Below are 13,466 nucleotides of genomic sequence, written 5' to 3'. Positions count from 1 at the left end.
AACTTCCCTGACTTGCCTGGGCTTCTTCCTGCCTAGGACAACTGAAGCCAGCCGTCCTGTCCCAGCAAACCACTTTCCTCCTTACTCCCCCCAGCTCAATACAACAGATCAGGGAGGAGGCCCGGGGTGCGGAGGCTTGATGGCGGCTAACCTGTGCCCATAGGCCTTCGCCGCGGTCTAACCTCGGCTTCTCCTCTTAAATCCCATGGGCTGATTCTATCTTCTCTCTATATCCATGCACAAACCTAAGTGTCTAGCAGGAGCGCGCTGCGACCCGGGCAGTAGCCGAGGGCGTCTTGGCACCTTCGGGGTGCGGGGTTGACTCCGGCCCGCGCGCTTTCGGAAGTGGCGGCGTCCGAGGGACACAGCGCTGAGTTGCCACACTTTCCTAACCCGCTGGCCACTCGGGCGCTCAGGCGCTCCGAGCTGCAGAGGGTGGGGTGGCCGTACGGAGCTCGGACGCCAGGCCTGGAACGCTAACCAGTCCTGGGGATGACACCACTAGCGTTCGCATTCAGGGCTCGGCCTGGCCGCTGCTCCTCCCCCCACATAGGCCAGAGTTGTCCCGGGGTGCGGGCCCTGGGGACCCAGTGTGGACGTCCCCAGCTTCCTCCCAGTTGCCAGATCCTCCCTATGCGTTCCAAGAGCTGCGACTCTCGGCAAACTTTCTTTGGGGGAGCCCCGCTGGGTGTCAGGCGCACCCAGACGAGTGACAGCGGCTAAGGAGACGCCAGAGGGGCGATCGGGCCCGTGAGTCTAGCTCCACCGACCCGAGGCAGGCCAAACCCTCCTCCGGGCTCTAGTGGCTACTCTGCCGTGGCCCCGGGGGCCCCGTTGGGTTCCAGTGGCTGCCCCTGGGCTGTACGTGAGCTCGGGCAGGCGCGCCCACCCCTCCCCCTGCGCGCCCTCCTCCCCGCCCCCCGGAGCCGTCAGTCCACTCGAGTCTCCGCGGGCCACCCGGAGCTCACCTTTCATCGCTGCGATCACAAAATACATCCTTTACGCCGCGGTGCGGAGAGCGCAGGGAGAGCCGACCGTCCGACCCCGGAGCCCCCTCTTGCCGCCGCCGCCCGAGCCACAGCAGCAGCTGCCGCAGCTGCCCGCCCGCCGAGAGCCATCCCGAGCCATAAGAGGCTCCATGTGACCGGCTGACATCACGGCCGCCGCTCTGTTTACACCGCGCCCCTCCGCTTCCTCCGGGGCGGGAGCGAGAGGCGGGAGGCGGGTGCGCCTGGGCGCCGCGCTCCGCCCCCGCGGGCAGGTGACCGCGAGCGGCCCACCCCGACACAGTACTGCCCCCCTGCGCTCCCAGGGCCCCCGCACCAAAGTCCCTCGCCACCTCCTTACTAACCGGTCACCTGTGGCGGCACGGAAGCTCTCTGCCATGCCTCTGATCACTTTCCACATGCCCTTCCCCCGCCACTTCAGCTAAGCACCCGATGCCACTGTCAGCTCAGTCCCAGAACCCTTCTCGGTGACAAAAGCATCAGATGGTTAGCACCAAAGTAGCTTTTGGTCTGAGGAAGCTGCAATCTCCCTCGGGTCCCATGGCATCCCAGCCCCCGGGCCCTGAACTGACACCAGTTTTGGGGAGGAGAAAGCTCCCGCTTAAGACTTTCAGGACTCACCCAGCTCACAGCATCCAAGGTCCTGGTTTCGGGCTGCCCACTCCCGCAGCAGCATGCCGCATTCAATACCGCCTGTATGTGGAAGACTGGTAAACCGTGTCTGCCAGCTAAATGAGCTCCAGGTGCCAGACAATTTGAGCCACTAGTCCCCAGGCTCATCCTATCTAGAACTCTCTCCAGAAAACCCATCTACAAACGGAAAGGACGCTATTTTTCTAGTCTCAAAGAGAAGACATAGCATTTTAAACAGAAGAAACAACAAACAACACCGTTAGCCGTACCATTCACCTTACGACCCAGGTTTAATTCTCTCCAATGTTTGAAACTTTTTACTGCATTTACGTAAACCACGGTTTTATTTTTGTCCCCAGATGAATCTCTTTATGCTGAATTTCAAGACTACTTACCAAGCGTCCGCTTTACTTAAAACGTTGGCAAGCATGCCTACAGTATTGCGCATAACAGAAAAAAAAAATCTACTAAGCCAAGCTTGCTTACCTAGTGCTGTTCTGAGACAGCCCTCACCCTCCGATGATCAAACAGGAAGGATTCTAGTATTTCTCTTTCCATATAACCAAGCTAGCCTTGACCCTGTATTGTGGCTGTAATTTAGAATACATGCAGACATCTAGTCCTGTAACAAAGATTCAGATCTGTCCTTTCTCCTTCCTCCCAACCCCATTTTCAAGGAACAAAAAAAAAAAAAAAAAAAAAAAAAAAAACACATTGTTTTCCAAACATTTACACAGTGCTGGGACTGGAATGGTCAGAAACCTTCGTCGTCTTTTAGTCAAGCTATGGCCTTACAAAAATGTTTGATTTCAGACACATTCATCCCCAAGTAGGCTTTTTTTTTCCTTCAGAATTTTTTGAAATACACCCACAAAAATAAGAAGAGACAGGATAAGAATCTGAAGCCAGGACCTACCCATGTTAACTCAGCTGTCCAGCCATAGTGAAGTGGACAAGGGTTACAAAGGAAATCAGCCATACCCACTGTAATGTTTACAATTATGAAATTAAATCACACCATGTTCCCATGATGCAACGCCATCTCCCAATGAGGCAACGCCCCATTCTTCAAATTTGGTTCTGGGTTTCCCTTGTGCTAATAATGTAAAAAGAAGAGTGCCACCAAACTAGCTTAATGATGGGTTCTGGGTGCATTTTCTTTTCTTTCCTTTGTATTGTTAAAGAAGGAGAAACACAATCACAGAGCCCGTGTTCATGTGTTCTGTGCAATGCAAGTGCATGTTGATATACAGCTGAGGATTCACTTCCAAACAGAATCTTGCTGCAGATAAGAATGCTTTGAAAATAACCAAATCCATTAGCTCCAGCCTGCCCACCAGACATCTGACTCCAAGGTAAAGAGTCTTACATCTAAAGTAATCAGTTATTTCCAGGCCATTTCAAATGAAATCGGGAAGGAGGAAGGGCATGCGCTGTGACACAGACTCCAATAATAACAAGAAGGGTGATCTTCCCTCCTGTAGAGAAGTCCTCAATAGAAATAAAAATCTCTTCATACTTATTTGAAATATTTACACATTTATTCAGCAAAGACATTTCCAGGATAATGTAATCCTGACCTTGCCCTTTGGAAGTGCATTGCTCTCACGTCCTACAACTAATGAGCATCAGAATTCAGATGTTAAGTCATAACCTTCCTGGGTGGCTAGGTGCTATTCGTAATACGTGCCTCTGTTACATATCATCAGCCTTTAACTTAGGGGAGATAACTGTACTCCATAGGAACAGCTTTTATGAAACTTTTGAAAATAAAAAATGAGAGGGTTTATTTTTAAGTAGATGATAGAATATATTTCCCATGGAATTATGAGTCTTTGACCAAACAAACCAGCCAGGAATGAAAGGCCACATACCTTCCTTGAAGAAAATCAAATTGGAGCCACAAATACAATCCTTAATAAAATTTCACACACTAAATTAAAACATCCTCACGTAGAGACACAGAATAATGTTGAAACATTATAAGCATGTAGGAATAATCAGATTTTATTGAATAAACGCAGTGGAGTACCTAACATGGGGGAAATGGTTTTAAGAAATATATTCTTTGCATCCTTTTAAACAAGCACTCTGAAGAAGAAAATATATATATATTGCTTACAAGAAGGAGATTCCATAGGATGGGAATTCTTTCCTGCAGATGGGGGAATGTTACATATGAACTCTCAAACCTGTTTGTGTTGGCTAATCTCAGCAAAGGGGTCAAAATGAGTTTATAGATGGCCACAGACTCATAAGGGGTCCCCATTGGCTTGATCACACCAGATCTGACGCTTAGTAGAAAGTAGAGACACAATTTAGAGACCAGATTTTCCCAGAATACCCCTGAGCAGATAGTGGTGCACCTCTACAGGGTGGACAGACTGGAGTATGTCAGTCTCTCTTCTAGAGGTCAAGAAGATGATTCGGGCTTCACTCCACAGGGCAAGTTCATGAACCTAAAGACACATGGCTGCCCAAGATGCTGAAAAAGCAAAGTACAAGGCCTAAACAAACCATTCCTATCACTGGCTCAAGAAACATTGCGGAATGAGAGAGGAGAGAATGTAAAACGTGGGAAGAGCGGTGGAGTCCCTGTTCTCCTGACACCAGTTAACATTAACATGAACACGAAGCAGCCACAATTGCTTGCAAGGGGCCCATTCAAGACAGGGCTTTTCGACAGTCAGCCATGGGTGTGAGAGAGCTCAAAAGGATATACAATGTCTTCAACTGTATATTGACTGGCGAACCTGCCGAACTCCAATAGTAATACTGATCTTAAGGCCATATGGATGGCCTTGGCTAAACCCAATGATCACAAATGAGCAAAAAAGACAGGAATATGGGAAAGGAGTAGGGAAAGGAAGGGAAAGTGGCTAGATGGGGGGAAGAAGGAGATGAGAGGGGTCAGGGTAAGAGCGATCAGAATGGCTCACATACACCTGTGAATCAAGGATCAATTTTAATTAGTAAATGATTCTTGGCTTTTGGAGATTGGGATTTGTACCACACGGAGGCCTGATCATATGGTATATCACACCCATGCGTGCACATAAGCTTGGGGTAGCAAACCAGTGAATTGAGGTGTTTATCCTAACTCCTCAAATCCCAGAACAAGATGATTTCAACATTTTGGGATGCATGCAACTGGGAGCATTTCGGTTCTGTCTTTCCCTTGCCCCTTCTCTCCTAGAGCTTGATAATTCAGTTAATCTTGTCTTAACTGAACAGGAAAGAAGTCACCCAAAGGTTAACACAGCTCTATGACCTTGTCTCAGCTCAGTCTTTGCCTTCTGAAAGGCCAACAGGGTCAGCAAGACTACACAGAGGGAAGCTACGGCGAAGGCATCTATCACCTTACATAGATCATGGTCTTGTTAAATTGCTGATCTGGAAGGCTCCGGGTCTCACAAAAAACATTTTATGAATAATACTGGAGAGATCCAGAATCAAAGGTAAGACCAGTAAGAGAGGGAATCCTTGATTTATCCAGTTTATTAGTGTTAAGAGGAGGGGGAGCATTTTAACATTGCTTGTCTGTCTTGCTCACTATTTTAAGACCAAAGTAGAGGAGCATTTAAATATGCATGAGTATATGCAAATATACCGTCCACGAAACCTGATGAAATAAACAGTATTTTTGGTGTCAAACGATGCCTTTAGTTTTACACACACACACACACACACACACACACACATTTACTTCTGTTAACTGACCACAACTATCGATTATCTATTTTATGCCTTGAATTGTATTCCAGAACCAAAAGAAAACAAGGTGATTGCTTTGCTCTCAAGAAGTTTACCAAGGAGACGTCTCTAAGACCCTACCGAAGGCAGTCATTTTCCTTGTGTGAGGCTGAAATTTTCTGCAGGAGTCCAGGATCTGGGTGCCCTTGGCCACTATGAGTGGACGGGTGGTTACGGACCACTCCTGTGCCTTTTAATGGAATAGATCACCCAGGTGGGTGGTTTGGCTGGAGCCAGGCCATACTTTATGGACTTTGGGATTTCTGGAGCCAGATATTTCGTATGGCTATTAGGAAACTCGGAGATCTGGCCTGTGTTTTGTAACCATTACAATGAGGAAAAGGTCGAAGTTCACTGGCAGGCGCAGATGACCAGACTCCAGACTACGCAGGCAGCAGGTGCTTCGCCACTCACACACAGGCTAAGGTGGCCAGCGATGAGAAGCAAGATGGAGACAAGAAAGCCTGCATTCCATTAGGTTCCTAGGGGTGTCTTCACTACACCTCTAAGGGTGGCAGAACAGGCCACCATGAAACCTTTGTCTTTTCCCCTTTCATACAGAGTAATGAATTTTGTTGGGAAGTTTGCACACACAATTTGTACTTTATTCTCAATTGTCCAATGTTCCCACCGCTCTGGTTTGGCACCTCTGCCCACCTCTGGCTATTTCCTGTCCTTCCCCTAGGTAGCCCTCATTTATTTTATTATCACATGTAGTCTCTCTGTCTCTATGTATCTCTCTGGCTCTCTGTCCCTGTCTGTCTCTGTCTCTCTAATACAGGGACTACAGATAAACTAGAATTAAGGATTCTAGGACGTCACGTTGCTTGCATCCCTAGCCTCTTTCTCTGATACTTCTGAAAAGTCATTTCATTTCCCAGGACCAATGTCTGTGCCTCATGGACTGAGGGAGTAACATAGACATCGAAGGGCCTTATCATCATAGTCATTCGTATTTCCAGATCGCTGTCACCCCTTTCTCTGTGTTGCAGTTTTTCTATTCACTTCTCTGAGCAGCCTGCTTCACTTCCTCAGTTCTGTCCCATGGCAGAACAAGCTTTGGCATTCGATGGAGAAGCTGGGCTCAAAACCAGCCTTCATCCCACTCTCCAGTTGAGTGATCTTGAGCAAACCTTTCTTTCATCACATGTGAGGGAAGGACAGTAGAATACTACAGGGTCACGAGGAGGATTAACTTAAATTATATAAAGAAAGGTTAGTGTCACAGCACTTAGGGACAGAACCATCAGCCTCTACTCTTCTAATTCCTGTAGTTAGTAGAGGTCTGGTCATTTATTTGTTACTCTTAAAGACATACTTCCAATTGGACTCTTAGAAGTGGAGGCTCTCAGGGGGGCCAGCCCATGTCTCTTGGCAATCTGCTCCTGGCATTTTCTTTGGCTTTCATTACTCTCTTGGCTAAAAACATTAGCATATTCAGTAGCCTCCTCCTGATGTTTCTTAGTGCATTGTTTCTTCAGAGCAAAGCATTGATAATTGTGTTGCAGGATGTAACAGGACACTGAATCTTGGGTGAATTTTTACAGGCTTCTTATATTCTTTGCTTAAGGGCTTTCTGAGGATATATTGGTGGGCGTTATCTATCAGTGACAATATACTTCTCTTCCTCCTCTTCTACTTCTTCTTCCTTTTCTTCCTCCTCTTCCTTCTCCTCCTCCTCCTCTTGGTCCTCCTCCTCCTGCTCCTCCTCCTCCTCCTCCTCCTCCTCTTCCTTTTATTTCCTTGTTTTGACCATAACCAGTTGAGAACACTCAGACTGGCATCACAATGCACCCTGAACAGACTCAAGCTTCCTCTCTCCAGTTCTCCCTGGTCTATAAGAAGAAACAGTAGGCACACTCTGCCATGGGTCAAGACACCTTGCTTCATGGGAAAACCTTGTTTGCCCCATCACTGAGAAGACCACACAGACTTTCAACTCTTTACCCAGCATCAGCAGCTACATCTGTGGTCATGTGTTTCCAATAGAAAGTATCAAGTCCAGGTTCGTCATCTACATCATTGAGTTTCTGACAGCTGGTGGCTGGGAAGGAGATGGTTAGCTTCATCTTGATGCAGCCAAATGCCTAGGGAGTGCCACTGAAAAGAGCTAATCCCTGCATTTTCACAAATACAGAGCCCATAGTAACTCAAAACACTGATCCTCAGTAAGAATTTGTTGAACAGAGATTGGAAAGGTAGAAGCCATGCTTTATGTAAAGTAAGTATTTATTGGGGATGATGTGGTATAGTGCTTACCATGCAAGCATGAAGACCTGAGTTCAGATTCCCAGCATCCGTGAAAAAGCTGGGTGAAGCAACATGTAGTTCTAGCACCATGGAGGCAGAAGCAGGAGCTTGTAGGCTAGTCAGTTAACTGAACTGGCATGCTCCAGGGTCAGTGCAAGACTTTACCTCAGAAAAACAAAATGGAAGACAATGGAGGAAGACACGCTACTTCACCTTCTGGATTTCACATGGACATATCCACATGTGTTTGTATACCTAAGCACACAAACATGCACACATGCACGCAAACATCAAGTGTACATTAAGTAATTGCTACGTAGGTAGTAAGGGACACAAAAATTATTTAGAATTAGCTATTACTTGGTCTAAGAGGACTGTGGTCAGGCAAGAATTTCACCCTTCTTTTTCTATGAGAGAGCAAGCTACCACATAATGGGTAACCAGTAAAAAATTTCTTTGCCTGTCTATGCTAGGACCTAGAGAGGGAAGGAAAAAGATCTGGATTTTATAATATCCTGTGAGGAGTTGGTGGTCCAGTCCAAATTCAAATCCAGATGAATGTGGTGCTGTAATGTAATGTGAGGCTTATTCCAAGTGTTCTGGAGATCAAGGGCCATGTGAGTTAAGAGTGAGAGAGATGGAGGCCGGAAAATGGTGGAGTGGTTAAGCGTACTTGTTGGTCTTGTAGAGTTCTCTGGTTCTTTTCCCAACTCACACACAGTGGGTGGGTGGTTCATAACCGCCTGTATCTCTAGTTCTAAGAGAGGTGACGCCCTCTCCTGGCCTCCAAGGGAACTGCACGCACACAAGACACATACAGCCAATCAGGCACACACAGAGATCCACATCAAATAAAAACAAATAGAATAAAATCTAAGGAAAATAAAACAGAGAGGTTAATGTGTACAGAGCTAAATTTTTTGAGAAGGGCTTCCTGAAGAAGGGTCCATCTAGGTTAGACCTTGAAATCCAGTTCAAATCTTAGTAGAAATCAGAATGCAAGGGCTCCGGAATGCTGGTAACGGTATACAGAAAAGGCAAAGGAGCGAGCATACAGTGCTAATGGTTCACAGCAGCGTAAATTATACATAGTCAATGTGGACAGAAAGGCTAAAAGGTGGACCCAGAGCTCCATCTCTTGTCTTCGCACCGAATTCTCGATAGTACAGACATCCAGCTGGACACAGAGGCACACATACCAATTCCAGCACCCAGGAAGTGGAAGCTGGAGGATCTGGAATTCAAGGCTATCCTTGGCTAAACTGTGAGGTCAAGACCATCCTGGGCAACATAACACCCTATTAAAAACCAAGAGACACAAAAATAAAAATCGAACTGAATGGGGGAGGGGAAATCAGGGCATAAGAAAGAAAACATGCTCAAGAAAACAGATGTCTTCTTACCTTGGCTGTTTTGTACTCTTTTTTGCAAAGATTAACGGTTGGTTTGGTAGTCATAAAGCTAAATTATACTTAGTAAAAACCAGAGAGCCAGTGAGCCCAGCATCATGGCACACGGAGGAAGAGTAAAATAGAAAGCAGTGTGTTACATCTCTAAAGCTCAGCAGAGCATTTGAGGATGAATAAGATAAATTGAATGTTACTCAATTTTTGTATCTCATCCACTTCAGCTCCGAAAATTGTAACAGACAGTCCTATTAATATACACACTTGGTAGAAAGGCTGTATCTTATTTTTTTAAAAAGCTATGGTCATATATAAATACAAAATAAAGGAGAAAAGATAAGCAATTTCAGACCGTTTTCCCTATTTTCGTCATGCATGATCGAGACCACAGAGTCACATGGGCTTTGCTGGGAAATTCAAGTCCTGAAGTGAGGAAGTTTCCAGGAGAGAATGCTGTCATTATTTTGCTCTCATGGAGAAAATATGCTCCTGTTCAGTCAAGCAGAGGAATCAATTATTCTGCATTATGAAATCCTCATTTTGTATCTATTGACATTTCAGACAGTTGTGCCGCATGTCAATAGTGGTTTGGATGCTCATATCTGAGCCCCCCTCCTGCCTTACAGCCTGGGATTCATACCACACGGGCTCTACCTGCAGCCTCTTCTCATTCCCAGATGCCCATCTAGTATTTATGCCTAAGTGTGGGGCAGTGTATGTGTGCCCTGGGCACTAGAACCAGGACAGAATCCAGTGGGTATTTTTGTCTTAATAAAAATGTTAGTCTTCTATGTTTAATTCATACTAAAAGATAATCATTGGCCTCCTTTTGAATTAAAAATTGTTCCTATGTAAGAGAAATATAATTAAATTAGGTGATCTAGTCACATCAGAGTGTGGTATCTGGTGTATGAACACAATCTTGTGTCCCCCCCCACCCCAACCTCTCTCCTAAGATAATTTTATGGAATTGAAATCTCTCTCTCTCTCTCTCTCTCTCTCTCTCTCTCTCTCTGTATATGTGTGCATGTATGTGTGTGTATGTGTGTGTATGTACGTGTATGTGTGTATGTGTATATATATATGTACACATGCTAGAGTGCATGCTAGAGTATATGCATACAAGCAGGCTAGAGGTTGATGATGTTAGGTGTCTTTTTCTATTGCTTTCCACCTTGCTTTTAGAGCCAGGGTCTTTTACAGAATTGGAGCTCACAATCAGCTAGCCTGGCTGGCCAGTGAGCTCCAAGGATCTTCCTGGCTCCAACTCTCTCCCTGGAGCTGGGATTATAACTCAAGACTGAGCCATCCCCACAGCCTGTCAGAATAACTTTGGATGAAGATTCAATTCCACCACTGTTGTTTCCATTTCCTCTCCTGCTGGCTGACCATTTCCTGGGATTTCCTGTGTAGCAGACACGAATTTTTCTTTCAAAATTCTTTTCATCAAGCTACATTCTGTTTCTTCTTTTCTTTCTCTCTTTCTTTCTTTCTTTCTTTCTTTCTTTCTTTCTTTCTTTCTTCCTTCCTTCCTTCCTTCCTTCCTTCCTTCCTTCCTTTCTTCCTTTTTTTTTCTCTAATGCTCCTTTTAGAGATAAGGGAAGTAGAGAGCAGAGAAATGGAGCGACATGTCCTAGGATACAAGACTAGAATTTAGGCAAACTACAATATGGACTCTATGGTGGTTACTCACTACGCCACGATGCTCAAATGATTTATCATGTGTTTCCTGCATCCAGCACTACTTAGCAACTTTATAGTCGTAAACTGGCTTGTCCAGGAATCAAAAATTACCATTCTTATTCCATCTAGGCACGGGTGCACGGAATTCTTCTATCAACAGCTCCTGTAATTGAGCAGGGTTAGCATGTGTCGTCATGAATTATTGCACAATTTAGTAAATTATTTAATTGCTACTAATGAAGAAACATTCTGTGCACAGTTGTAATTACCTTGTTTGGAAACAACGTTGCCATTTGTATATTTAAGGAACACTTGCTACAAATTAACTCTTGAGGGGGAGTTTTTCCTTTTTTTTTTTTTTTCATTTTGGAACCTACAACTCTAAATAACAGGATGGTGCATGCAATCCTAAGGAAATTTAAAATTATAAACACCAATGGCGGCACTTCTAAAAGCTTCCAAACACAACAATGTAGAAATTAGTAATTTTTATAGTTCATGCTATTCTACAGAAATCATGCAAGATAAAGACATTTGCTGGCTTTTGCTTTAGTGAATGGAAACATCACTATTCTTTCTGTAAGGGCTTTTGCAACATAAGATCATATCTCACCCACCGACTTTAATACATGGTATGGGGCATATACCCATCTTAGGCAGAGTTTTCAGAGTGCTTAGAATAAAATTCCTGCCTCCATTTATTTATTAAGTGGCTGTAGTATGTGTGTTTATCACAAGTGCCATTTATACAAAACAAAAGTACATGTATAGAGGTAAGGTGTTCTGACATTGTGAAGTAAAATGTAAATTGTTAAAATGCCATGCCACAGGAAGGACCTGTTGGTGCATCGGAAGATATAGTGTTGCAAAATGACTGATACATATTATTGAATTTGCTGTAAAGGCTTGGGAGCAATGCAGAGTCTCAGCAAGCCAAGCTTGCCCATTATTCCAAAGGTTAGGTACACCTTGTATGGTGAAACTGAGTTTCATCAACTCGATTGGGATGGTGAGTTCATTTACGACATCATCGCTTCTTGAAATATAATTGAGTTAATGGAGCAAGGCCATGGTAAACAAGGAAGGATAAAACCATTGGGGACTCTCAGAGAGTGTGGTGGGCCTCTCTGGCTTCCAAAGACATCAAAAGCTAAACCACCCCCGTCTGACAGTTGCCCATGGTTAAATAATCAGACACAGGGAAGATAAGCGGCAACGTCATATTCTCTCTGATGTTTTCTCTCTATGGTCTCAAGGTCAAGCTGCCATTTAACTGGGCAGTTCCCATCATGAAAGAGTTCTGTACTCTGACAAAGAGTTTTATTTGTTGTTGTTGTTGTTGTTTTTTTTTCTTTCCATTTTTGGAATCACAGGCAACTTCGCAGATTTCAGTGCTTGTCAGAGAGCCAGTAAGAAGTCCATCACAACACGAGATTTGGATGTTGCAAAGCAAGAGAAAGGAAAATATTTTTGTGTGCTCAGACGCAATACCACTCAAGTCACCATATAACATACTACATCAAATATCATGTAGAATTTTTTTTTTATGCTCCCAGTATTTTATCAGCTACTATGACAGGTGAAGACCAGGGTTCCCCCGAGCAAGTAGGAAACACTGTCCTTTGGTTCATCCTTCCATGGAGTTTTGACAAAGGCATTTAAGGGCGTGGCCACCCACTATGATGATGATCTGTCTGTTCCTATATGTGTCTTTGCAACCAATGTGTTCTAGTGAGACTTCTGGCAACAGGAGCTCTATTTTCTTCTGAAGATTTATTTTTTATATTTTATTTTTTTTATGTTTTGCTTCTAAAGAGGGAAATAGCTCAGCCAGTAAAGTTCTTGCTTCACACAAAGACCTCAGTTTAATCTTTAGAATCCACATTTTAAAAGCCAAGTATATAGGCATAGCTTATAATCTTAGTCTAAGAGAGGCAGAGGCAGAGACAGGAGGATTCCTGGGGGCTCACTGACCAGCCAACCTAATCTAGCTGGATATGTCTTGGGAAACTGTGTGTGTGTGTGTGTGTGTGTGTGTGTGTGTGTGTGTGTGTGTGTATGATACTTGTTCTCTGGCCTTTACACACAGGTGCATATGCTACAAGTGCATCTGTACACACACAATTAGGTGCACACAGGCATATGCATGTGTATGAATGCACACAAATGGTTTATTAGTATGAGGTCTTTTGACTCCAGACATTACATGCTGGAGAATTATCACACATGCTTAGTATGTTGATAAGACCCCCTTCCCTATTACTGAATAAAGTTGATTATTCCTTCCTCAACAAAAGAGGAGTGTTTTCTACCATTTGACCCACAGTTAAATCTGCTGTAAACATTCACACTTGAACGTTTGAATGAACGTTTTTACTTCATATGGGTGAATATCTGGTAACGGCAGATCATGCAGAAGGGATACATACATGTCATAGGAGACATGCGTAGTCCTTGCCAGAGTGGCTGTGCTGTTTTGCGTTCTAGGCAGAAATGTGTGTGCTCCCATTTGCTCTGGATACACACCGCACTTGTAGCTATCTGATGCTCGCCCATGTATTGCTTCTCTGGTTGTTCGTTATAGTTGTACTTAATGAAGTCAGCAGAAACGCCACCCACGTAATCATCTTGCCCAGAGACAACGTGGGGCTCTCCTTCTCCTTCTGCCGGTCTGTGCCTGTTGCATTTTTGCCAACTGGTGAAAACATAACCTTGTTCTATTCGTGGTTCTGTT

The 13,466-nt window shown here is 44.6% G+C and overlaps 1 protein-coding gene across 5 annotated transcripts in view; it reads right to left on the bottom strand.

Moving 5' to 3' along the window:
- Window positions 1-13,466, bottom strand: part of Rora (RAR-related orphan receptor A) — a 733,021-nt gene that overhangs the window by 98,378 nt on the left and 621,177 nt on the right. The window contains exon 1 of one of the 5 annotated variants that reach the window (XM_063265166.1): window positions 969-1,194. In XM_063265166.1, the coding sequence (XP_063121236.1) occupies window positions 969-996 (28 nt within the window). In that variant the 5' untranslated portion in view covers window positions 997-1,194. 5 annotated transcript variants of the gene reach the window in all.

The sequence above is a fragment of the Rattus norvegicus genome, chromosome 8, assembly GCF_036323735.1.
Source record: "Rattus norvegicus strain BN/NHsdMcwi chromosome 8, GRCr8, whole genome shotgun sequence".
Taxonomy (NCBI): domain Eukaryota; kingdom Metazoa; phylum Chordata; class Mammalia; order Rodentia; family Muridae; genus Rattus; species Rattus norvegicus.
This window is presented reverse-complemented; position numbering and strand designations above follow the sequence as displayed.